This window comes from Pelodiscus sinensis, chromosome 8, assembly GCF_049634645.1.
Source record: "Pelodiscus sinensis isolate JC-2024 chromosome 8, ASM4963464v1, whole genome shotgun sequence".
NCBI lineage: Eukaryota > Metazoa > Chordata > Testudines > Trionychidae > Pelodiscus > Pelodiscus sinensis.
Window position 1 is genome coordinate 22,047,971 of NC_134718.1, and position 25,033 is coordinate 22,073,003.

At 45.5% G+C, this 25,033-nt stretch overlaps 1 protein-coding gene across 1 annotated transcript in view; it reads right to left on the reverse strand.

The window, feature by feature from the left end:
- Positions 1-1,328: 1,328 nt before the first annotated feature.
- The window catches only part of LOC112544213 (protein FAM13A-like), a 56,153-nt gene continuing 32,448 nt past the window's right edge, over positions 1,329-25,033 (reverse strand). The window contains exon 6 of the mRNA XM_025179994.2: positions 1,329-3,834. Within this exon, the coding sequence (XP_025035779.1) occupies positions 3,796-3,834 (39 nt within the window). The 3' untranslated portion in view covers positions 1,329-3,795. The remainder of the gene's footprint in view (positions 3,835-25,033) is intronic.

Below are 25,033 nucleotides of genomic sequence, written 5' to 3' on the forward strand. Positions count from 1 at the left end.
TACAGTAGTAGTGCTTGACTTGCCCCTGCCCTCCAATGATGGGACACCCACCTGCAGCCTGCCATACGCCTGGAAAATCATAGAGCTGGAAAAGACCTCAGAAGGTCATCAAGTCCAGCCCCCTCCCCAAGGCAGGACCAATCCCAACTAAATCAATCCACCCAGACCCCTATCAAGATGAGACTTAAAAACCTCTAGGGATGGAGATTCCACCACCTCCCTAGGTAACCCATTCCAGTGCTTCACTACCCTCCTAGGCTGTGTCCAGACTCAGGGGTTTTTTCGGGAAAAGTAGCCTTTTTCCGAAAAAACTTCACCTGCGTCTAGACTGCAGCCGCGTTCTTTCGAAATTAAATTGAAAGAACGCGGCTTTTCTTTCGACGGCGGTAAACCTCATTTCACGAGGAAGAACGCCTTCTTTCGAAATTGCTTCTTTCAAAAGAAGGCGTTCTTGAATGTAAATAGGGCTTGTTCGAAAGAGAGCATCCAGACTCACTGGGTGCTTTCTTTCGAAAAAGCGGCTTGCTCTTTCGAAAGTTCCGCGTGCAGTCTAGACGCTCTCTTTCGAAAGAGGCTCTTTCGAAAGAGGCTTGCAGTCTAGACATAGCCCTAGGGAAATAGTTTTTCCTAATATCCAAGCTGGATCTCTCCCACTGTAACTTGAGACCATTGCTCCTTGTTATGCCATCCCTCACTACTGTGAACAGAATTTCTCTGTCCTCTTTAGAACCTCCCTTCAGGAAGTTGAAGGCTGCTATCAAATCCCCCCTCACTCTTCTCTTCTGCAGACTAAGCAAACCCAAATCCCTCAGCCTCTCTTCATAAGTCATATGCTCCAGCCCCCTAATCATTTTGGTTGCCCTCCGCTGGACTCTCTCCAATGCGTCCACATCCTTCCTGTATTTGGGGGCCCAGAAATGGACAGACTATTCCAGGGGAACGTGTAGACTATGCCTCTCTGTCAACAGAGAGATGTAGATTAGGCACGCTGAAATTGCTAATGAAGCAGGGATTTAATATCCTGTGCTTCATTAGCATAAACATGACCGCTGCTTTTTTCAAAACAGAGCTTTTTTTAAAAAAAGCAGTCTAGATGTGGATCTGCCAAAAATAAACCCTTTTTCGAAAGATCCTGTATTCCTCAAAAAATTAGGTTTACAGGATCTTTCAAAAAAGGGTTTATTTTTTCAAAAGCCTAGACTGCCTTTTTTTCCGAAAAAGCTCCATTTAAAAAAATAGCAGTGGCCATGTTTATGCTAATGAAGAATGGGATATTTAAATCCCTGCTTCATTAGCAATTTCAACATGCCTAATCTATATTTCTCCGTCGACAGAGAAGTATAGTCTAGGCACAGCCCAGATGTGGCCTCACCAGAGCCGAATAAAGGGGAATAATCACTTCTCTGGATCTGCTGGCAATGCTCCTCCTAATGCACCCTAATATGCCATTAGCCTTCTTGGTCACAAGGGTACACTGTTGACTTATATCCAGCTTCTCATCCACTGTGATCCCCAGGTCCTTTTCTGCAGAACTGCTACTTAGCCATTCAGTCCCCAGCCTGTAGCAGTGCTTGGGATTCTTCTGTCCCAAGTGCAGGATTCTGCACTTGTCCTTGTTGAACCTCATCAGATTTCTTTTGGCCCAATCCTTCAATTTGTCTAAGTCACTCTGTACCCTATCCCTGCCCTCCTTCTATCTACCTCTTCCCCTAGCTTAGTGTCATCTGCAAACTTGCTGAGGGTGCAACCCAGCCCCTCATCCAGGTCATTAATAAAGATGTTGAACAAAACTGGTCCTAGAACCGATCCTTGGGGCTCTCCGCTAGAAACCGACCGCCGACCTGACATCGAGCCATTGATCACTAACTGCTGGGCCTGATCTTCCAGCCAGCTTTCTATCCATCTTACCGTCCATTTATCTAATCCACATTCCCTTAACTTGCTGGCAAGAAGCGGGTTGCTATCGCCATATGGAAGCTTGCCACCCCAGACAGCTACTGCTCCGTGGGCAACCAGTTCGGCGTGGGGAAGTCCTCCGTAGGGGCCCTCCTCGTGGAGGTAAGACACTCTCAGGCTGCAGTCCCTGGAAGGGGGAAGTCCTGGAAAGGAGAACCCTAGGGAAAGGTGGGTGAGGGCGCTGGGGTGGACTGAGGATGGGAATGAAGCCCCGTCCCCAGGGGCTTGTGCCGTCCCACCCTCACACAGCCCTGCTGAGGAGCGGCCTCATAGGATGTGGCTCCTGGGGTGTTTGGGGAGGGGGTGGGCACCTCCCAAGGGCTCAGGCACTCCCTCTCATTCTCTGTTTTGCATGTTTATTTTTCTCCTTCTGCAGGTTGTGAGGGCCATCAACTCCATCCTGCTGTGCAGGATCATTCTCCTGGGAGACCTGGACTCAATCATTGCAGGATTTGTCACCCTGGGATTCCCTAACAGCAGGGGAGTGATTGATGGAATCCACATCCCAATCTGTGCACCAACTCATCAAGCTGCCCAGTACATCGACAGGAAGGCCTATTTCTTGATGGTGCTGCAGGCTCTGGTTGACCACCGTGGACAGTTTACTGACAGTTTTGTCAGATGCTCAGACAGAGTACACGATGCCTGCATTTTCAGAAACTGAAGCCTCTACGGAAAGCTGGAGTCTGGCACATTTTTCCCCCAGAGTGAATTTCATGTTGGAGACGTGCACATGCCACCGTGCATCATGAGGGATGCAGCCTACTGCCTAATGCCGTGGCTTATGAAGCCATACACCAGCCACCTGCACCCCAGCAGGGACCAATTCGATGCCCACCTCAGCCAGGCCCGAATCCAGGTCGAGTGTGCCTTCGAGCGCCTCCAGGACTGGTTCAGGTGCCTCCTGACCCGCCTCGATGGAGGGGAGCACAACATCCCTGAGGTCACCTCGACATGTTGTGTCCTCCACAACACTGAGGAGAGGAATGAGAAGGTCTTCCTACCAGAGTGGGGGTCAGAGATTGGCCACGAAGGGAGGGGCTTTGATCAGCTGTGCACAGCTGCCATCTACCAGGCACATCAGGCAGGGGTGCACATCCAGGAGGCCTTGAGGGAGAGTTTCTTTCAAGAATCCCAGTAACTCTTCCCAGGGCCTCCCCACTAGGAGCCTGTGCCTTGCTCCACTATCCCTTTCCCCTTCCACTCTTCCCTTGACTCTCAATAAACACACCTCTTCCGATTTGAACAAAATGAACTTTGTTTTTTTTTAAATAAAATACACTGGGGAGCAGAGGGGTTGAGAACCTGGAGCAGGGAGGGAGGAGGGGGAATCAGGGATGGGAGAGGTATGTGGGGTGGCTGGAAGTGCCACCTTGGGTCTGGGGACCTCAGTGAACCTGGTATTTGTTGGGGCCTGGGACAACAGGGAAAGGCAGGAGGGTGGGCTGGAGTGGGATCAGGGATGGCACAGGGGGCAGAGAGAGGAGGCATAGGCATAGCAGAGGGAGGGGGCAGAGGCATTGCTTGGGGGTCGGGGGGGAATGGGCATAGCAGAGGAGAGGGGGAGGGGGAATGGGCATAGCAGGGGGGCAGGAAGGTGGGAGGCAGGAACAGGGACAGCAGCCAGGTGTGCCATCATTTCCCGCGTGGTAGCACACATGTTGCCCTGTTGCACAAGCCGGTCCCACATGCGGCTCTGCCACTCAGAGTCCTCCTGGATCTTCTGTGCCAGGGTTTGCTGCATGTCATGCAGGAGTCACAGGACACCCACATGCTGCCTCAGGAGGTCCTCGTGAATCCTCATGCACTTGCGGCTCCCCCCAGGGTCGGGCAGCTGCCTCACCTGGCGTGGATTGCCCCACAGTGACAGTGGTCCAGCTGTGGAGAATAAAGAGGGAGAGGGGTCAGCCATCCATACAGACACTGCTCTGAGGCCATGCCCTCCTCTGTGAGCAGCGACCAACAGTCCTCGGGCCAGAGGACGGGGATGTCCTGGGAGCAAGGCCATATGTGTCCTGCACAACAGGCCCTGCCTCACAGAGACCCCGCAGTGCCCAGAGGACCATGCTTCCTGCTCCCTTCCCTCCTCCCCACAGACAAGCAGGCAAGGGAATTATCCAGGCACTGTGGGACCCCATGGGTAAGAGAGGGGCCTGAGTCAGTCTGGCCCTCCATGGATCTCATACACACACCTGTGCCTGGAAGCGCAGTCCGCGGGAGTGGGGGGTGTGTCTTGCATGGGTAGGCATGCCCAGGTGCTATGTGCAGCACTCTGTCTGTATGGGGTCATGCATGCACGCGCCCTTGTGTCCAGCCTGCTTCCAGTACTCTTGCCAGCAAGTTAAGAAAGTGTGGATTGGATAAATGGTCTATACGGTAGATAGAAAGCTGGCTAGATTGTTGGGCCCAATGGGTAGTGATCAATGACTCGATGTTTGGTCGGTGGTCAGTGTCAAGTCGAATGCCTCAAGGGTTGGTCCAGAGGCCAGTTTGTATAACACTTTAAAATTAATGACCTGGATGAGGGGATGGATTGCACCCTCAGCAAGTTGCAGATGACACTAAGCTAGGTGGAGAGGTACATACATTGGAGGGTAGGCATAGGATCCAGAGGTCCAGGTTAGATATTAAGAGGGGAGATCCAGGTTGACTATTAGGAAAAACTATTTTAGTAGCACTGGAATAAGTTCCCTAGGGAGGTGATGGAATCTCAATCCCTGGAGGTTTTTAAGTCCCACCTTGACAAAGCCCTGGCTGGGATGGTTTAGTTGGGGTTGGTCCTGCTTTGGGCAGGGGGCTGGACTCGATGATATCCTGAGGGCTCCTCCAGCCCTAGGATTCTATGACTCATGGAGATGTGCAAGCAAGACTCCCGTGCTATCTGCAGACACATTTACAAGCTGTTCTGGGCCCTTCATGCTGCACATCACACAATTGCTTTCACCTGTTTGTATTAAGAAAAAAAACTGTGGATGCCAGGGTCCAGAAGTTCACTCCCCAGGGTCAGTGCTTGACTAGGAAACATCCAGGAAGGAGTGGACTGGTTCCAGAATCATGAACAGATTTTGGCTCTCATTGATCACCAGCTGGCCATTCTCCTCCTTGTCTTCCTCCCCCTCCTAAACCACCACGTTCTGCTCCATGCTGACACCAAGAGTGTCTTGGCTGGACTCCATGTTCACACTTAGGAAGCTGGTCCCCAGCCCCCGAATAGCATCCAGCTGCTCATAGGAGCAGCAGCTGTGAATTGCTACACCAGACAGTGCATTAGCCTCCTTCACCTTGACTGCCTCAGTTCCTTGATTTTGACTCGGCACTGCTGGGTGTCCCTGGAATAGCCCTTAGCCCCCAGGCAGTTTACAATCTTTGGGTAAATGTCCACTTTCTGCTTGCTGGTTTAGAGCTCAGAGAGAAGGGCTCATCTCTCCATGCCTCAGTGAGGTCCAAAATCTCCTGGATGGTCTTCTGCACCCCTGGGAACTGGAGCCCATGGGAGCAGAAATATTAGAGTTCTTTGCAGTCTTGGAACTGGTCAAAGTCATGTCCACGTGTGCTGCTCACTCTGAATATGCTTGTAAGTCTGGCCACGTGGGAAATGAAATTCAGATTTTCCCAGAGCTTTTTCTGTTAACCTGGAGAGCAGTAGAAGAGCAAGTTCTGGCCAGATCGGTCAGAGTAGGGAACTGTGGGATGCTGCCAGGAGGCCAATGGCCTCTACTTTCATCAGCTGTAAACTCGACCATGCAAGGCTGGGAATAGCATTACTCCTCATGAAATCAGGAGTAACTGACATCAACTTCAGCAGTCGCTTGATAGCGTAGAAAAATGGACCCTATGTGGCTAAATTCAGTGTAAACCCCTAGGCTGTGTCCAGACTGGCGAGTTTTTCCGCAAAAGCGCCTGCTTTTGCGGAAAAACTTACCAGCTGTCTACACTGGCCGCTTGAATTTCTGCAAGAACACTGACGATCTCATGTATGAAATCAGTGCTTCTTATGGAAATGCTATGCTGCTCCCATTCGGGCAAAAGTCCTTTTGCACAAAAGGGCCAGTGTAGACATCTCAGATTTGTTTTGCGCAAAAGCGCGTCTAGATTGGCATGGATGCTTTTCCACAAAAAGTGCTTTTGCAGAAAAGCATCCGTGCCAATCTAGACACTCTTTTCCACAAGTGCTTTTAACAGAAAACTTTTCTGTTAAAAGCATTTGCGGAAAATCATCCCAATCGAGACGTAACCCTAGTGTAGACCAGGCCTTAGTAGCAGGTCCTGAGTCAAAGCAACTGTAGAAACCATTTCATATTTAGCTAGAAGCCATTCTGTATAACAATAGCCATTTCAGTTTCTTGTGTCTGCACGTATACTAGAGGGAGTGAACTGACCTTCACCGAGGTGGGGAGAGGCCAGAAGGATGCGCTGTTGGAATGTGTTAATGAACTATTTTGAGCTGAAGCTCGAACTCCCTCTAAACCTGTTTCTTTCTCCACTTATAATAATTCCTCTTTGAAGTTCACTTTGATTTCTTGCCCTGACGTCAGACTTGCTTGGTTAAGGGTATAAAATACTAGGATTAATTGTATTAGCCAGCCTCACTGGGCCTGGCTCTGCTGGAACCACGTTTGGCTCACTTTGCTTTTATTGGCCAATAAAACTGTCTGTTTAGCTGCGTAAACTGAGTGAACACAACAGTGCCAGATGGAATCAATGTTAGTTTTGAATAAACATGAAAAAGGCAAGGTGCACTATTTACATTTATCCTCTATCAAGATGTTCAAGGTATAAAATGCATTGCAAGGTCTAAGCCTGAATTTCCTCCAGTTCCTTTTTTGGGAGCTGATCTGAAGCACATGAGTATCTTTTCATTGTCCTCATGAATGACATTACATTTTTTTTCTCCTATCTTTGTAACAACTAAATAGGTAGAAATATTAGGAACTAATTATATTCAAGTAGCCCAATAACAGTTCTGTATAGGACAAGGCATAGTTTGAATGTTCTTAGTCGTGCACACAACAGCCACAATTCTAATGAAAGTGACTTACAAATCTTGGGTAGATTCTGAACTTCCCTTGTACTAGTATAAATTCAGAATAAGTCCATGGAGCTGGTATAAATTGCCATGGTTCCAATGGCATGTGGATTTTCAACTGTATACTCAACATCATTGTATGACTCCATGTAGAATTATAAAACTGGACTGATTAATAAGAGCTACCAAGTAATTGCAAAATTATGAGCCGCCATTTTTGCAGAAGAGGCTCTTGCACCAGAAGGAGCTGTCTACACTGCCCCTTCTTGCACAATAAAAACCCTCTTGTGCAGTGCCACTACGCCAATTATTTTCAGGAATAACAGCATTGCGCAAGAGAGTTTTTCTTGCGCCAGAAGGGGCAGTGTAGACTGCTCCTTCTGGCGCAAGAGCTTCTTCTGCAAAAATGGTGGCTCATTAGATATGCAAATGGGGCTCGGCGATATTCCACACTTAACGTCATTTGCATATTTCTCGCGCAAGAAGCCACGAGTATAGACATAGCCTAGGAATCCACAAGCCTCAACACCCTGTTACATAACAATTGAAATATCCACATTATATCCAGAAGAGCACATTTAATCCTGCAGAACTCTTGCCTTAAGCACAAAAAATCTCTAAGGGTATGTCTACACTGCAAAGTTAATTCAAAATAACAGCTGTTATTTCGATTTAACTTTAATAGCGTCTATACATGCAAACCACTATTTTGAAATCAATTCAAAATAGCGGAGCACTTAATTCGAATTTGGTAAACCTCATTCTACAAGGAGTAACGCCAAATTCGAAATAGCTATTTCAAATTAAGTGCTGTGTAGACACTTAATTCAAAATAGGGGGCCTCCAGCCCTTCCCAGGGAGCCCTGGTGGCCACTCTGGGCACAACCAGAAAAACTCCTCTCCTCTCCCCCAGCCCCGGAGCCCTTAAAGGGGTAGACTCTGGCCAGACTGCACGTGCCAGATCCAAGCCTGCCAGCAGTCTCTGCCCCTGACCCAGTGGCCCCACAATGAGCTAGGCAGTCAGTGCCAGCCAGGGGTCGTAGATGCTGCGCTCCCTCCTGGACTAGTGAGGAGATCGTGGACCTCACCCCTGAGCACTGAGCTTCCCCTCCCCCTTCCTCCTCTTGCTTCCCCCTTCCAGGTCCCTCCTCCCAGTTTTCCCCTCCCCTCTCCCACCCTCTCTTCTCCCATCTCCCGCTTCCTTTCCCCAGTCTCCCCAAAGGTTCATTCCCCCACCCCACCCCGTCATTTTGTTAAATAAGCAGAGTTTCTATTTTTTGAAAAAAGTGTATTTTATTTGACATCAGGAAGGGGGGGCTAGGGAGGAGTAAGTGGAAAGACGTGACGGAGGAATGAGGCACAAGGCCCCAGTGGGGCAGACCACGGAGACTGTTAGTGCTCCTCAGGATGGAAGCTCTCCCACAGGGCCCCCTGGATACCGACTGCCCCCTAATGGACCTCCCGGATGGCAGCCTGCAGCAAGTGCAGCCAGACTGATGGCAACACGTCCACAAGACGCACCAGAGTGCCCAGGGGCAGCTCTGGCTCCTTGTGGCATAGTGTTGTCATGTCCTGAGTGAGGGCAAGCAGAGACACAGAGACACAAATGCTTTGCTGTCCCTCATCGAAGTAGACAAGCAAGCAGGGAAACCTGAGAACTGTCTTTCCAGGGTAGGAGTAGGGTCCCTTTAAGTACAGGCCTCAGGCAGAAACCCTACCCATTAAGTCCTGACCTGGTGCCCTGCTGGAACTGGTTCCAGCCAGCCTTAACTCCATTTCAGAGTCCACTCAGTGTGGATGCACTATTTCAAAATAGCAAAACTGCATTTTGTGTGTAGATGCGTTAATTCAAATTAGCTTAATTAGAATTAACTATTTCGAACTAAGATAACTCAGATTAACGCTGTAGTGTAAACATAGCCTAATATATTTTCTAAAAGTAAATGCATAGAGGCACTCATAAAACTATTGCTCCTTAATTAATCTATTTCTTTGAAATCCGTAACATGGTACACATTAAGTTTGATTCTATTCTCAATTTATAACAATACTCAGCTGTTTCTATAGCAACTTTTATTCAGGTTTAAGAGTGACAAATCCTAAGATTCTGATTCTTGCTGACTTTGAGCCAACACACTTTTTAAAGGAAATCTGATGTATCAATAGATTTCTTACTGAAAATTTGTAAGTAATGTAAAAGAAATACAAGAGCTTTTCTATAGTCCATTTAAGATTATAGTTCTTCTTTCCCCTAGTATTTTAACTGTAATAAAACAGAAATTAAGCATTCTTTGGAATGATCTTTGGGATTTCTCTGTATCCAGGCTTCATGTAAAATTTCAGTACCTCTTTTTCTTTAAGCTGCTGACAATGTTCTTGTTACTGTTGGCTTTTTCCAAGCATACCAGCTGTTGCCAAAAAACATTTGGATTTCTTTTTTGTGGAGTAATTCCCAAGCCCTCCCTATGTAGTTCTCACAGTGCCTCATTAGCTGAAGAACTGAAAATACATTTTGTTTGTCTAAGGACAAATATGAATAAAGTCCATGTTCATTTCCATATCCTTCATGAGTATGTGTATAATGCCTAGTTAATGCACGATTCAAAACTTTCAATTAATGGCCATTGGAAATAAGTATGAGAAAATATTTAAAATGAGACAATAAGAACCCAACCCACCCCTTTACCTTCAGAGGGTCCCTTATGCTGTGTTGGCTATCTGACTGCAGGTCTCAAGCCCCCAAATCTGCTGTTCTGAAGCAAACACCTTATCACCTAGTCCACTCCAGAACACAGGCCTATGGCCCCCAAAAACCATATTAATGTTGACTGTTCTGTAGATCATCTTTCCAACTCCCAAAAAAGAGAGTCCATGGTTGAACATAAATTTCTTTAAAGTAATATCAGAGTAGGTCCAACAAAGAGGAGTTATTGGATTTGCTCTGGGCAGACTGATAGAAAAAAATATCACTTTCTTTCTGCCCCTTTATGGTAGACGACATTGTCTACATACAGGTGATCCAGTTAGTTCTCCTTGCAATGGAGAACAAGGAACACCCAAAGAGAAGACCTGGTTGGTGAGCAGAGAGAAGGAAAACAATGCCAGATGAATTCTGCCACTAAAAAAATAGAGTTCTGTTGGGTAAAATGCCAAGTTCTGAAGCCTAGAGAGTTGCCTTGTACTCTCCTCTCTGCCTCTCATTTGTCTGAATGTATCTGTTGTCTCAGGTCTTCAATTTAAATTGTAATCCCTTTGGAGCAGATTTCATTGTTTTGTCCTATGTGTGTATAGTACCATGGGATCCCAGTCAATGACTAGGACTCTTATTGATTTAAGAACATCAGAACGGCCATACTGGGTCAGACCAAAGGTCCATCTAGCCCAGTATTCTGTCTGCTGACAGTGGCCAGTGACAGGTGAACCAGAGGAGGTGGACTGAAGACAATGATCAAGCAATTTGTCTCCTGCCATCCTTCTCCAGCTTTTGACAAACAGAGGCCAGGAGCACCATTCCTTACCCCCTGGCTAATAGCTGTTTATGGACCTAACCTCCATGAATTTATCTAGCTCTTTTTTAAACTCTGTTAGGGTATGTCTACACTAGCTCATTAATTCGAGCTAGGTAGGCAAATGAGGCGACTGGAGTTGCAAATGAAGCCCGGGATTTTAATATGCTGGGCTTTATTTGCATGTTCCCGTCCGATTGCCATTTTGAAATTTCACTAGCCTGAACTCACTGCCACGTGGCTACACGTGACAGTGAAACGTTAATTCGAACTAAGTCCTTAGTTCGAATTAACTGTTACTCCTCATTTCACAAACTAAGGACGAGGAGTAACAGTTAATTGGAACTAAGGACTTAGTTTGAATTAATGTTTCACTGCCGTGTGTAGCCGGACGGCAGTGAGTTTAGGCTAGTGAAATTTCAAAATGGCGACCGGACGGGACCATGCAAATAAAGCCTGGGATATTTAAATCCTGGGCTTCATTTGCAACTCCAGTCACCTCATTTTCCTACCTAGCTCAAATTAATGAGCTAGTGTAGACATACCCTTAAAGTCCTAGCCTTCACAGCCTCCTCTGGCAAGGAGTTCCACAGATTGACTGTGTGCTGTGTGAAGAAGAACTTTCTTTTATTAGTTTTAAACCTACTACCCATTACTTTCATTTGGTGTCTTCTAGTTCTTATTTTATGGGAACAAGTAAATAACTTCTTTATTCACCCTCTCCACACCACTCGTGATTTTATATACCCAGATCATATTCCCCCCTCAGTCTCCTCTTTTCTAAACTGAAAAGTACCATTCTCTTTATCCTTTCCTCATATGGGACCTGTTGCAAACTCCGAATCATTTTAGTTGCTCTTTTCTGAACATTTTCTAATGCCAAAATATCTTTTTTGAGGTGAGGAGACCACATCTGTACGCATATTCAAGATGTGGGCATAATATAGTTTTATGTAGGGGCAGTAAGATATTCTTCGTCTTATTTTCTATCCCTTTTTTAATAATTCCTAGCATCCTAATTGCTTGTTTGACTGCCATTGCACACTGCGTGGACGTTTTCAGAGAACTATCCATGATAACTCCAACATCTCTTTCCTGATTAGTTGTTCTTCAGTCCACTACTCTGGTCATTTGAAGAAGTTGTCTGTGCCCACGAAAGCTAATGATACCATCTACATGTTTTGTTAGTCTATAAAGTGCTACCAGACCATTTGTTGTTTTTTTCTAATAGATTAGTAAGACATGATTTCCCTTTACAGAAACCATGTTAACTTTTGCCCAACAAATTATGTTCTTCTACGTGTCTGACAATTTTATTCTTTACTATTGTTTCAACTAATTTGCCCGATACTGATATTAGACTTACCAGTCTGTAATTGCCAGGGTTGCCTCTAGAGGTGAATTCTTTGGAAGGGACCTCACAAGGAAGAAACCAGAAGCGAACACCATCTACTGGAAGGCATGGGATGCGTAGTCTTAGGGATGGGGGTTCCATGGCCACCACCCCCAAAAGAAAACAATGGGTGGTGGTGGTCAGGGACTCCCTCCTAAGAGGGACTGAACCATCCCTCTGCCGTCCTGACCTGGAATCTCGAGAGGTGTGCTGCTTACTGGGAGCTCGCATTCAGGATGTCACTGAGAGGCTTACAAAACTAATCAAACCTTCGGATCGCTACCCCTTCCTGCTTCTCCATGTAGGAACTAATGATATGGCCAAGAATGACCTTGAGTGGGTTACTGCAGATTATATAGCACTGGGAAGAAGGATCCAAGAATTCGGAGCGCAAGTGGTGTTCTCGTCCATCCTCCCTGTTGAAGGGAAAGGACTGGGCAGGGATCGTTGAATTGAGGACGTAAATGTGTGGTTGTGCAGATGGTGTCGCAGAGAGGGCTTTGGTTTTTTCGACCATGGGACTCTGTTCCGGGCACAAGGATTGTTAGGAAGAGATGGGATCCACCTAACGAAGAGGAAAGAGCATATTCACGGGAAGGCTTGCAAACCTAGTGAGGAGGGCTTTAAACTAGGTTCGTCAGGGGACAGTGACCAAAACCCTGAGGGGAGTGGGAAAGTCGGATACCGGGAAGAAATGCAGAGAGGAAGGAGCAAGAAAGGAGGACCCCTGTCTCACATGGAGAAGATAGGGCAATCAACTGGTTACCTGAAGTGTTTGTACACTAATGCGAGAAGCCTGGGCAACAAACAAGAAGAACTGGAGGCTCTGGCCCAGTCCAAGAAATATAACTTAATTGGGATAACAGAGACTTGGTGGGATGACTCACATGACTGGAGCGCTGTCATGGAAGGGTATAGATTATTCAGGAAGAACAGTCAGGGGAGAAAAGGAGGAGGAGTTGCGCTATATGTAAGAGAGCACTACGATTGCTCTGAACTCCAGTATAAAGAGGTAGAAAAACCTCTTGAGAGTCTAAGGGTTAAGTTTAAAGGAGCAAACAACAGCAGTGATATTGTGGTTGGTGTCTGCTACAGGCCACCGAATCAGGTGGATGAGGTAGATGAAGTTTTCTTTGGACAATTGAGCGAAGCTGCCAGACCGCAGGTCCTGGTTCTCTTGGGCGACTTCAATCACCCTGACATCTGTTGGGAAACCAATACGGCAGTACACAGGCAATCCAGGAAGTTTTTGGAGAATGTTGGGGATAACTTCTTGACACAAGTGCTGAAGGATCCGACCAGGGGTCATGTGCAGCTTGACCTGCTCACAAACAGGGAGGAACTAATAGGGGAAGTAGAGGTGGGTGACAACCTGGGAAGCAGTGATCATGAGATGGTAGATTTCAGGATCCTGACCAAAGGAAGGAAAGAGAGTAATAAAATAAACACCTTGGACTTCAGAAAAGCAGATTTTGACTCCCTCAGAGATCTGATGGGCAGAATCCCATGGGATGCTAACATGAAGGGGAAAGGAGTCCAGGACAGCTGGCAGTATTTTAAAGAAGCCTTATTGAAGGCACAGAAAGAAACCATCCCAACGCATAGCAAGGGAGACAAACATGGTAGGAGACTAGATTAGCTTTCAGGGGAAATCCTTGGTGAATTAAAGCACAAAAAAGAAGCTTACAAAAAGTGGAAACTTGGACAAATAACCAGGGAGGAGTTTAAATGTAAAGCTCGAGAATGCCGGGGGGTTATCAGGAAGGCGAAAGCGCAAATGGAATTGCGACTGGCTAAGGATGTGAAGGATAACAAGAGAGGTTTCTACAGGCATGTTAACAAGAAGAAGGTGATTAGAGAGGGTGTGCAGCCCCTAATAGATGAAGGAGGTAACCCTGTGACAGATGATGTGGGGAAAGCTGAAGTACTCAATGCATTCTTTGCCTCTGTATTCACGGACAAGTTTGCCTCTGTATTCCTGGACTTCTGCACTAAGTGATGCAAGATGGGATGAAGATGGACAGCCCTTGGTGGGTAAAGAACAGGTTAGGAACTACTTAGAAAAGCTAAACGTACACAAATCCATGGGTCCGGACTTAATGCATCCGAGGGTACTGAGGGAGTTGGCAACTGTCATTGAGGAGCCTTTGGCCATTATCATTGAAAAGTCGTGGAGTTCGGGAGAAATCCTGGATGATTGGAAAAAGGCAAATGTAGTGCCCATCTTCAAAAAAGGGAAGAAGGACGATCCAGGGAACTATAGGCCGGTCAGTCTTACCTCGGTTTCTGGAAAAATCATGGAAGGGATCCTTAAGGAATCCATTTTGAGACACTTGGATGAGAGGAAAGTGATTAGGAATAGTCAGCATGGATTCACAAAGGGCAAGTCATGACTGACCAATCTGATTAGCTTCTATGATGAGGTAACTGTCTCGGTGGACATGGGAAAGTCAGTGGATGTGATATACCTTGACTTTAGCAAGGCTTTTGATACAGTCTCCCACAATACTCTTGCCAGCAAGTTAAGGGAATGTGGATTGGATAAATGGATGGTAAGATGGATAGAAAGATGGCTAGAAGGCCGGGTCCAGTGGGTAGTGATCAACGGCTCGATGTCAGGATGGCGGTCGGTTTCTAGCAGAGTTCCCCAAGGTTCGGTTCTAGGACCGGTTTTGTTCAATATCTTTATTAATGACCTGGATGAGGGGATGAATTGCACCCTCAGCAATTTTGCAGATGACACTAAGCTAGGGGGAGAGGTAGATACGCTTGAGGGCAGAGATAGGGTCCAGAGTGACTTAGACCAATTGGAGGATTGGGCCACAAGAAATCTGATGAGGTTCAACAAGGACAAGTGTAGAGTCCTGCACTTGGAACGGAATAATCCCAAGCATAGTTACAAGCCGGGGACCAACCAGTTAAGTAGAAGTTCTGCAGAAAATGACCTGGGGGTTACAGTGGATGAGAAGCTGGATATGAGTCAAATTGTGCATTTGTAGCCAAGAAGGTTAATGGCATATTAGGTTGCATTAAGAGGAGCATTGCCAGCAGATCCAGAGATGTCATTATTCCCCTTTATTTGGCATTGGTGAGGCCACATCTGAAGTATTGTGTCCAGTTCTGGGCCCTCCACTACAAAAAGGATGTGGACGCATTGGAGAGGGTCCAGCGGAGGGCAACCAAAATGATTAGGGGTCTGGAGCATATGACCTATGAGGAGAGGCTGAGGGAGTTGGGTCTGTTTAGTCTGGAGAAGCAGAGAGTGAGTGGGGATATGATAGCAGCCTTCAACTTCCTGAAGGGAGGTTCCAAAGAGGATGGAGAGAGGCTGTTCTCAGTAGTGACAGATGGCAGAACAAGGAGCAGTGGTCTCAAGTTATGGTGGGAGAGGTCTAGTTTGGATATTAGGAAAAACTATTTCACTAGGAGGGTAGTGAAGCACTGGAATGGGTTACCTAGGGAAGTAGTGGAGTCTCCATCCCTAGAGGTGTTTAAGTCCCGGCTTGACAAAGCCCTGGCCGGGTTGATTTAGATTGTATTGGTCCTGCCTAGAGCAGGGGGCTGGACTTGATGACCTTCTGGGGTCTCTTCCAGTTCTATGATTCTATGATAAGGGAATGGTTTGAGAACATGATCTTGGTAACTAATTGACCATTAATTATCAGTGGGAACTCGGTCAATGGAGGGATGATAGGAGTTACTAAAGAGAACTTTCTGGGTGTCTGGCTGGTGAGTCTTGCCCACATGTTCAGGGTTTAGCTGATCGCCATATTTGGGGTCGGGAAGGAATTTTTCTCCAGGGTAGATTGGCAGAGACCCTGGAGGTTTTTCGCCTTCCTCTGTAGCATGGGGCACAGATCACTGCTGGAGGATTCTCTGCATCTTGGGGCCTTCAAAGTATTTGAAGGCTTCAATATCTGAGACATAGGTGAGAGGATTATTCTAAGAGGGGTGGGTGAGATTCAGTGGCCTGCACTGTGCAGGGGGTCAGACTAGATGATCATAATGGTCCGTTCTGACCTTAAAGTCTATGAGTCTATGAGTATGAGTCTAGAGCCCTTTCTAAATATTGGCATTATGTTATCTGTCTTCCAGTCCTTAGGTGCAGAAGCTGATTGAAAGGGTAGGTTACAAACCACAGTTAATAGTTCCGCAATTTCACATTTGAGTTCTTTCAGAACCCTTGTGTGAATGCCACCTGGTCCTGGTGATTTGTTACTGTTAATTTTTTCAATTTGTTCCAAACCTCCTCTAATGACACTTCAGTCCAGGACAGTTCCTCATATTCATCACGCACCAAAGGATGGTGCAGGTTTCAGAATCTCCCTAACATCGTCAGCTGTGAAGACTGAAGCAAAGAAATCATTTCGTTTCTCCACAATGGCTTAATCATCCTCGATTGCTCCTTTTATATCTCGATCATCCAAGGGCCCCACTGTTTTTTTGGCAGGCTTCCTACTTCTAATGTACTTAAAAAAAAATTTTTGCTATTACTTTTTGAGTTTTTGGCTAGCTGTTCCTCAAAATCTTCTTTGGCTTTTCTTATTACATTTTTACACTTAATTTGGCTTTGTTTATGTTCCTTTCCATAGACCCCACTAGGACTGGACTTCCACTTTTTAAAAGATGCCTTTTTATCCCTCCCTGCTTCTTTTACATGGTCATTAAGCCATGGTTGCTCTTTTTTAGGTCTCTTACTATGTTTTTTTTATTTGGGGTATACATTTATGTTGGGCTTCTATTATGGGGTCTTTGAAAAGTCTCCATGCAGCTTGCAGGGATTTTACTCTAGTCACTGTACCTTTAAATTTCTGTTTAACTAACCTCCTCATTTTTGCGTAATTCCCCTTTTTGAAATTAAATGCCAGAGTGTTGGACTGCCGAGGTGTTCTTCCCACCACAGGAATGTTAAATGTTATTATATTATGGTCACTATTCCCAAGCGGTCCTGTAACAGTTACGTCCTGGACCAGATCCCGCACTCCACTCAGTACTAAATCGAGAATTGCCTCTCCCCTTGTGGACTCCGGTACCAGCTGCTCCAAGAAGCAGTCATTTAAGGCATTGAGAAATTTTATCTCTGCATCTCGTCCTGAAGTGACATGTACCCAGTCAACATGGGGATAATTGAAATCCCCCATTATTATTGAGTTTTTTTATTTTGGTAGCCTCTCTAATTTCCCTTAGCATTTCAATATCACTATCACTGTTCTAGTCAGGTAGTCGATATTATATCCCTAGTGCTATATTCTTATTAGAACATGGAATTACTATCCATAGTGATTCTATGGAACATGTTGATTCATTTAAGATTTTTATTTCCTTTGAGTCTACATTATCTTTCACATATAGTGCCACTCCGCCACCCGCATAACCTATTCTGTCCTTCCGATATATTTTATATCCCCGTCTGATTGTGTCCCACTGATTGTCCCCATTCCACCAGGTTTCTGTTATGCCTATTATGTCAATCTCCTCCTTTAATACAAGGTACTCTAGTTCATCCATTTTATAATTTAGACTTCTAGCATTTTTGTAGAAGCACTTTAAAAACTTGTCACAGTTTATTTGTCTGCCCTTCCTTGATGTATTAGATTCTCATATGTGTGATTGTTTGTCTGATCTGGCTCATACTTTATCATCTCCCCTCCTCTCTTTCTGACTAAAACCTAGAGAATTTCCATCAATGGACTCTCTGCTAAGAGAAGTCTTCGTCCAATCCACGTGCTCCTCCGCACCAATAGGCTTTCCCCAATCTCTTAGTTTAAAAACTGCTCTATAACCTTTTTAATGTTTAGTGCCAGCAGTCTGGATCCACCTCGGTTTAGAGGGAGCCCATCCTTCCTATATAGGATCCCCCTCTCCCAAAAGTGTCCCCAGTTCCTAATAAATCTAAACCCGTCCTACCTACACCATCGTCTCATCCATGCATTGAGACTCTGAAGTTCTGCCTGTCTACCAGGACCTGCGTGTGACTCATCTAAGGGTATGTCTACACTGCCACCCTAGTTCGAACTAGGGTGGCTAATGTAGGTATTCTAACTTGCAAATGAAGCCCAGGATTTAAATATCCTGAGCTTCATTTGCATGTTCCCGGGCACTGCCATTTTTAAATGCCCCGGAGTTTGAACAACCTGCCTGCAGCTACACGCGGCACGGACTAGGTAGTTCGAATTAAAGCTCCTAATTCGAACTACTGTTATGCCTCCTGCAAGAAGTTCAAACTAGGGTGGCAGTGTAGACATACCCTAGGAACCACCCACACCCTCTACCAATCAGAGCATACCACTTCCCTGGAAGTCCCATCACTACACAAAAGAGACCATCTTGTTCCAAGAAAGTGTGTTTTAGAAATCGTGGAAATGCTGAGAGGAAACATGGATACCTCCAGCACCCCGTCAGAACTTTGGACTTTGTTTTAGTGCTGAGGGCCATGGACCTCACAAGGAGAAAACTTTACATCAGTGACAGTTCCAAGGAGGAGGGAGAAGCCATGGGGAGCCTTCTGGCCCAGCCACTGATGGATACAACAGAATCTGAACCCCAAACCCAACTGCTCACGAGGCAGCCTGATGAGATAGACCAGTGTTTCTCAACCTTTTTTTTATAAAGTACCCCTTTTAAAAAAAACCAAAACAGAAATACTGGACATGTGAAATGCCGGACATGTGGGGACAATTTTCCTTTGCTGCATCTGGCGGGGGCAGGGGAGTGAGGAGTGCGGTAGAGTCGTAATGAAGGGGACAGGAGGGGGCACTTGCCAGGCACCACACTTGGGCTATGTCTACACTGGTGGCCTCTTGCACAAGAACATCTTGCACAAGAGTTCTGGTGCAAGAAGTCTTGGGCAAGAAAACATCCACACTGCCATGTGCGAGCTGTGCTTTTGCACAAGAGCTTCCATGGCAGTGTGGACGCTCTCTTGCACAAGAAAGCTCTTATGGCCATTTTAGCCATAAGGCTTTCTTGCTCAAGTAATACCTGCCGAGTGTCCACACTGCCCTCTTGCACAAGAGCACCTGCTCAAGAAAGCTTACACCTGATAAAAAAGAGCGTAACTCTTGTGCAAGGAGCCCTCTCTTATCACGCCATACTGTAAATTTCCTTGCGCAAGAGTGGGCAGGCAGTCTCTATGCTCTGCAGATTCTTGCGCAAGAACGGCTGTACTTGCACAAGAAGCCGTGAGTGTAGACGTAGCCTAGGAGAGCACCCGGTCTGGGGTGGGAGCGGAGCACATGCTTCTCTGGCCCACGTTACCAGCAGAGAGCCAGGAGCTGGCCATGTGATGCCTCCCTTAACACCAGCTGTGGCCAACCCGTGGCTCTTGCCCCCCAAAAGTGCAGCTTGCAAAGCCGTTCCTGCCCCCCCAAAACCACCCTCGCCGGCTCCCCCCTTGACCCCTAGCTTCCCTGTGCTTACTGGGTGGAGATGTGGGGTTTTAAAAATGGTGCCCAAGATCTCGGCCATCTTAAAGGGGCAGCCTTCTTTAAAAAAAATATTTTTTCTGCTTAACAACTTTGGTCTCCTCCTTTTTTCCCCCACTCTACAGAATTTTTTCCTGGTGTGTTTTTTTTTGGGGGGGGGGGGGGGGTGTTCAGTATTTTTTTGATAAACCATCTGGCAACCCTATGCCTGAAGTTCTAGCAAAGCCATCTTGCTTTTTCTTCTACTTATGAAAGCTTCTAGTCAGGGAACAGGAACACTACCACCACACAGCATAAATAATGAAAGCAAAGATGTTATGCACCATTCACAGGCTGAATCATGTTAGCACAACAGGCCAGATTTTCAAAAGCATTTAAGTGGCCAAGGTTGCAGATAGGCACTCTTGAATGTCCCATGGGCCCCTAAATACCTTTGAAAATCTGGCCCAGAGATTTTGACAATTTGGAATGAAAAATTTGTGAAACTCAATCTTGTGTGTCAATTATCCATTGATAAGTTAGCTAATATCATTGCATCAGTTTTCCCTGCAGGAATGGGACCTTGTTTTCTCATTAAGCCTAGAACACTGGGGGGTTTTCAGGTTGCCAGCCCTCACAGTAGCGTTACATTATTTGGTGGTTTTCATAAAGCCCCAGCTCCTCAATTCATATGATTACGTTAGAATCTTGGCTTTCATATTTAAAAAGAAATAAAAGAAAATATCCAGCCCTTGTGGTTTTTGAGACTAGAAAATATGACTTGAGTGCACTCTAAAGGCTCAAACTAGAAGACAAACAAAAATGAGTCAAAAAATATTTTAACTCATTTTTTTAGGTCTAACCATAGTTTTGAATGCTTAGATTTGGCAATACTGCAAACTATAGACCTTGTCCTCCTTGAGGAACTACAGCCCATCTCCTACAGGCTGTGGGGGAGGGGGGAAGGAGGGAGAGGAGTACTATTAGATCTAAAATTATCTCTCTAGCAGGGCCTGATCCTGTGTCCTTTGAAGTCAGGGGCAAACTCGCATTGGACTTCGAATGATGCAGGAACAAACCCTTAGTTCATTAGTTTAAATTGGAGGACAATGAAATGAGAATCATCTTCACTTAAACATACTGGCTACGTCTAGACTGGCCCCTTCTCCGGAAGAGGCATGCAAAGCAGGCAAGTCAGAATAGGGAAATCCGCGGGGCATTTAAATATCCCCCGCGGGATTTAAATAAACATGGCTGCCGCTTTTTTCCCGGCTTGGGGAAAAGCTGGAAAAAAGTGTCTAGACTGGCGCGATCCTCCGGAATAAGAGTAGGAATAAGAGATACTCCAGAAAAGGGCTTTATTCTGGAGGATCGTGCCAGTCTAGACGCCAGTCTAGACGCTCTTTTCCGGCTTTTCCCCAAGCCAGAAAAAAAGCAGCGGCCTTGTTTATTTAAATCCCACGGGGGATATTTAAATGCCCCGCAGATTTCCCTATTCTGACTTGCCTGCTTTGCATGCCTCTTCCGGAGAAGGGGCCAGTCTAGACGTAGCCAGTATGTTTCTCTTCACCAAGGGTGTGTCTAGACTATCTAGTTTTGTCGACAAAAGTGGACTTTTGTCGACAAAACTATACCAGCATCTACACTACCGCTGAGTTCTGTCGACATAACATCGACAGAACTCAGCAGTTTTGTCGACGCTGGTATACCTCGTAAAAACCCTGATTTTACGAGGCATAACGCCTTCTGTCGACAGAACTCTGTCGACAGAAGGTGTTATTGCCTGTAACACTGCGTCCAGACTACGGAGTTCTGTGGACAAAGCAGCTTGCTTTGTCAACAGAACTCAATGTGTCTGGACGCTCTTTGTCGACGGAAGTTTTGTCGACAGTATCTGTCGACAAAACTTCCGTCAACAAAACGCGGTAGTCTAGACGTACCCTAAGAGAACCCGCATGACATAATGGACAGAGAAGGAGCTGATGCTCATTACAGCATAAGCTTACTGTAGTTACCAGGGTAGTCAGTAGTAATGCATGTCATTTAATGAAGCAATGTCAATTTACTCCACATGAGGAGCTGCTCTGATCAGCACCCCTTTAAGTAAACAAAAACAAACAAACACACAATCTAGTTATGCTATTCTGATTACATAAAAGATTTTTACATTTGACATTTTCCGAACAGAGCAATGCATCACCAGTGTTGCAATTTGTACAGATGATCTTAAATTGACCAAAAAGGGAGATTTAGCAGATATAAAATATAGTATGGGGTGAATGTATACATCCTGTCAGACTATTAATTTAGTCATATCTGCCAAGCTATGGTTAACAGACAATTTATGAAACTCAGAATGCAATTAAAGTCTCAGGGGCACAGCTGGAGGCTGTGGCAGTTTCCATAGCAACCCAAAGGCTCAGAACTAGTAACAGGAGAATAACTTAAAGGCAAGATAAGTACATAAATACAGCTTTCATCTACCATTTTCTCTACTTCCAAACATGCAACATACTGTAGAATTAAAAACAAAGGACTTAATATAGAAATGCAATCAGAATATCTTTCTGATGTTTTATTTGTCATTTTCTAGAGTGACAATAACCATTCGCAACATGCTATTTTTAAAATAAAATTGTGACTTAATTCTACAATGAGCACCCTTACCTAAAATTCATTCATTCGTTAATCTAAAATGGAGAAAGCAGAACTTCAAATTCTGCAGGAAAAGATTAGAAGAAAGCTCTAAAATATGACATGCATACTGAAAAGGGTTTGCTCATGTCAACATGTCATGTGCTTATGCAAAAACTCTCGACACATTGTTCTAGATTATAATTTCAGACACCTTAAATGTCTCAAGAAGGGCAAGGGCAGAAGAAAGGACAATTTCTTTAATAACTAGATATTTTTATGCTTTTTAAATGCCTTGTTTGAAACCTCATCCAATCTTGCTTGTGTCACTCAAAAAACTTTTTTTTAAAACAACTGGTGATATGACAGCCATTCTTAAACACTCTCTCTTTATACAGAAACATAATCTCTCTGTTTTTATCAGACAAGTTTGTTTTTAACCTTCTGGAGATAAACAATATCCAGGTGAAATGTTGTTAATGCACCAGGATCACAGGGCAGGACTCACTGCTGCGACACCTCCTGCTGCAAGCTCCAGGGAATTAGCTCTTTTGTCAGAACAGCGCCTCCTTCTGGCTGGTGTCTCCCCCATCCTCGCTCCTGCTCCAGATCCTCAACACTCTCCAATCACAGCGTCTTCTTCAGGACACTGCCCTCTGGCAGTGCCCACAACAGTGGTCTCTTGCCCCCTTCCGGGGGTTTAAGCAATTTTCATTCTCACCCAAAGACTAGCCCCTCTGCCTCAGGGGCAAGCACTATCTGTATTGGCTACTATTCTTGGTAGCAAGGTGAGGTAAAAAGGGAAAGGTGGGGACCTAGCCTGGCCCTCCCCCCACTATTCTGGGTCCCAGTCTAGGACACTTCTGACAGCAGCCTTATCCTGCCTCCCTCTACTCCTCTTTGCCATCTCTTGTTCCCTGGGCCATTTCCCCTGTGACTCCCGCACCTTCTTGGCCCTTGGTCAAGGCCTGCAGCAGGAATCATGCTGAAGCCCATGTCTCTAGCTCCCCTGAGCTTGCCCAGCTCTGCTTTCCCTCTCCAAAGTGCTTCTTGGGGAACCAGTCCTGCACCTTCCCTGGTCAGGACCCAACGGCTTCCCCTCTGCTGGGCAGCTCCTTATATACAGGGCTGCCACAGCAAGCTGCACCCTGGGTTGGCACCTTAAAAGCCCCTACCTCATTACCCAGGGCTCTGCACAGGCTCCCTCCTGCCAACTTTAACCCCTTCCAGCTGTGCAGGGCAGACGTCCTACCACAACATCCTCCACCTTGTCAATCTACGCTAGTTTGCATATCACTAGATCTGCATCCAAGGACAAAAATAAAAATACCACAGCCTTTCAGACAATCAATGTCTTTGATAAGTAACTGAGGAGGATATTATCATGCAGTCCTAATAAAATCTTTCTGGAGCTGTTCCAAAAACCACGTAAGACAATTGGAATCTTTCCACCAACTACAATATTCTCTGTATCATGCCATTTACAGGTAACTATCACTTTCTGACTTGATTCTGTCTGCAAATCTTTTAAACTTATACCTAGTAGAATTATTTTTGCTTGTAGTTTAAAATAATATATGGAAGAATAATAATTACTTTCATACTCTTTATTAGAGTGGTAACAGATGTCTGCATGTATCAGAAATCAGTTTGTAGTTTGGAGCTCTTGATTGTGATTCTATAGCTCTTCTCACAATTAGCTACAATGAAGTGCAACATTTCTGGCAGCTGTTTTTGAGAAAATATTCCTCATTTTCTTGGTCCAAACTAGATTAAACAATCTAAAATAAGCAATTAATTGATATAAGCCATTTACTGTTTTATCAAGAATGTTCTTTCACATACTTACTTTCTGAAAGGGCAACTGCCTCTAAATTTTAGACTATTTTTCTCCTACATGGTCATGGTTTTTGTAGCAGTAAAAGCCTTGATCCTTTATCAGGTGAATTTGTGCACTTGTCAGCCAAGGTCAGACATTCAAAGATGGAGGATCTGAAGTAGGGCTTTACAGTTTGATCTGATTTTCATTCATTTATTTAGGAATCTTCCTGCTTCACTCCAGACAGCATCACCAGACTCCAAGTTATTTACACATTTCCTGCAGTTTCTTTAGCAATTCATTAAGTCTTATGCTTTTCAGCCTCCTTCTGATGTATAGTTTTCTCTTCACATGTACAGCCAAAGAAACCATGTTTGAAGGTGCCACCAGCCAGCATCTACTACCTGCACTACAAACCAACTGCAACTTCAATACACTGCCTCCACAAACCACATGCACAAACATGGATCATCACCTTGTAGTGATGAAGAGGCTTGTGTGTCCCAATGACCCCGTGAGTGACGCTGCCTGGAATCATATACTCTCTTAGGGTAATGGATGGCAGAACAGTCGAGGGTGAGGTTCCAGACAAAGTATGATCTAAGAAGCAGAGCAGATGGAGGATAATTGCACAATGGAGGTGAATCTGTTGTATAATGTTACAGTGGCCATGAAGGTGGATAAAGCCTGCAGCAGATAGAGGACCTCCAGTTGTTGTGGGTGTCCATGCCATTGGTTTCAAGCCCTCTGTCTGTCAAGGACAGTGGTAACTGTTGTGCACCAGTCTTCCCACTTTAAAAGAAGTCCTGCACAGGCATCTTCCAGCTTTTGGGAAAACACCTGCACAAGTCAAAAGTCGGGGGCGATTGGCGAGTGGTGACAGGAACAGGACAGTGAGCACCAGAAGTTTCTAGTCACAAACTGACACACAGACAGTGGTTGTGTGATTCAGTCATCTTGCTTGAGGACTGAGGCACGTCGAGCTGTCCTGAGCAGTCCACTTTAGGATCTACTCTGCTCACCCTACATGGGAAGAGAGCTAAACATAATCTTGCCTCTCTTCCTCATGAGAGCAGGATCAACCACCAGCCGTTAAAAATGTACGAGAAAATTTTCAGCTTTGGAACCTGGAATGTACGTAGCCTGATGGACAACTTGGACAGTGACCAACAAAAGTGACATACAACTATCATTGCTCATGAATTGAATAGGCTTAACATTGATGTTGCTGCTTTATCCGAAACTAGAAGAGCTGATGAAGGACAGGTGAGGGAATATTTAAGTGAAATTAGACAG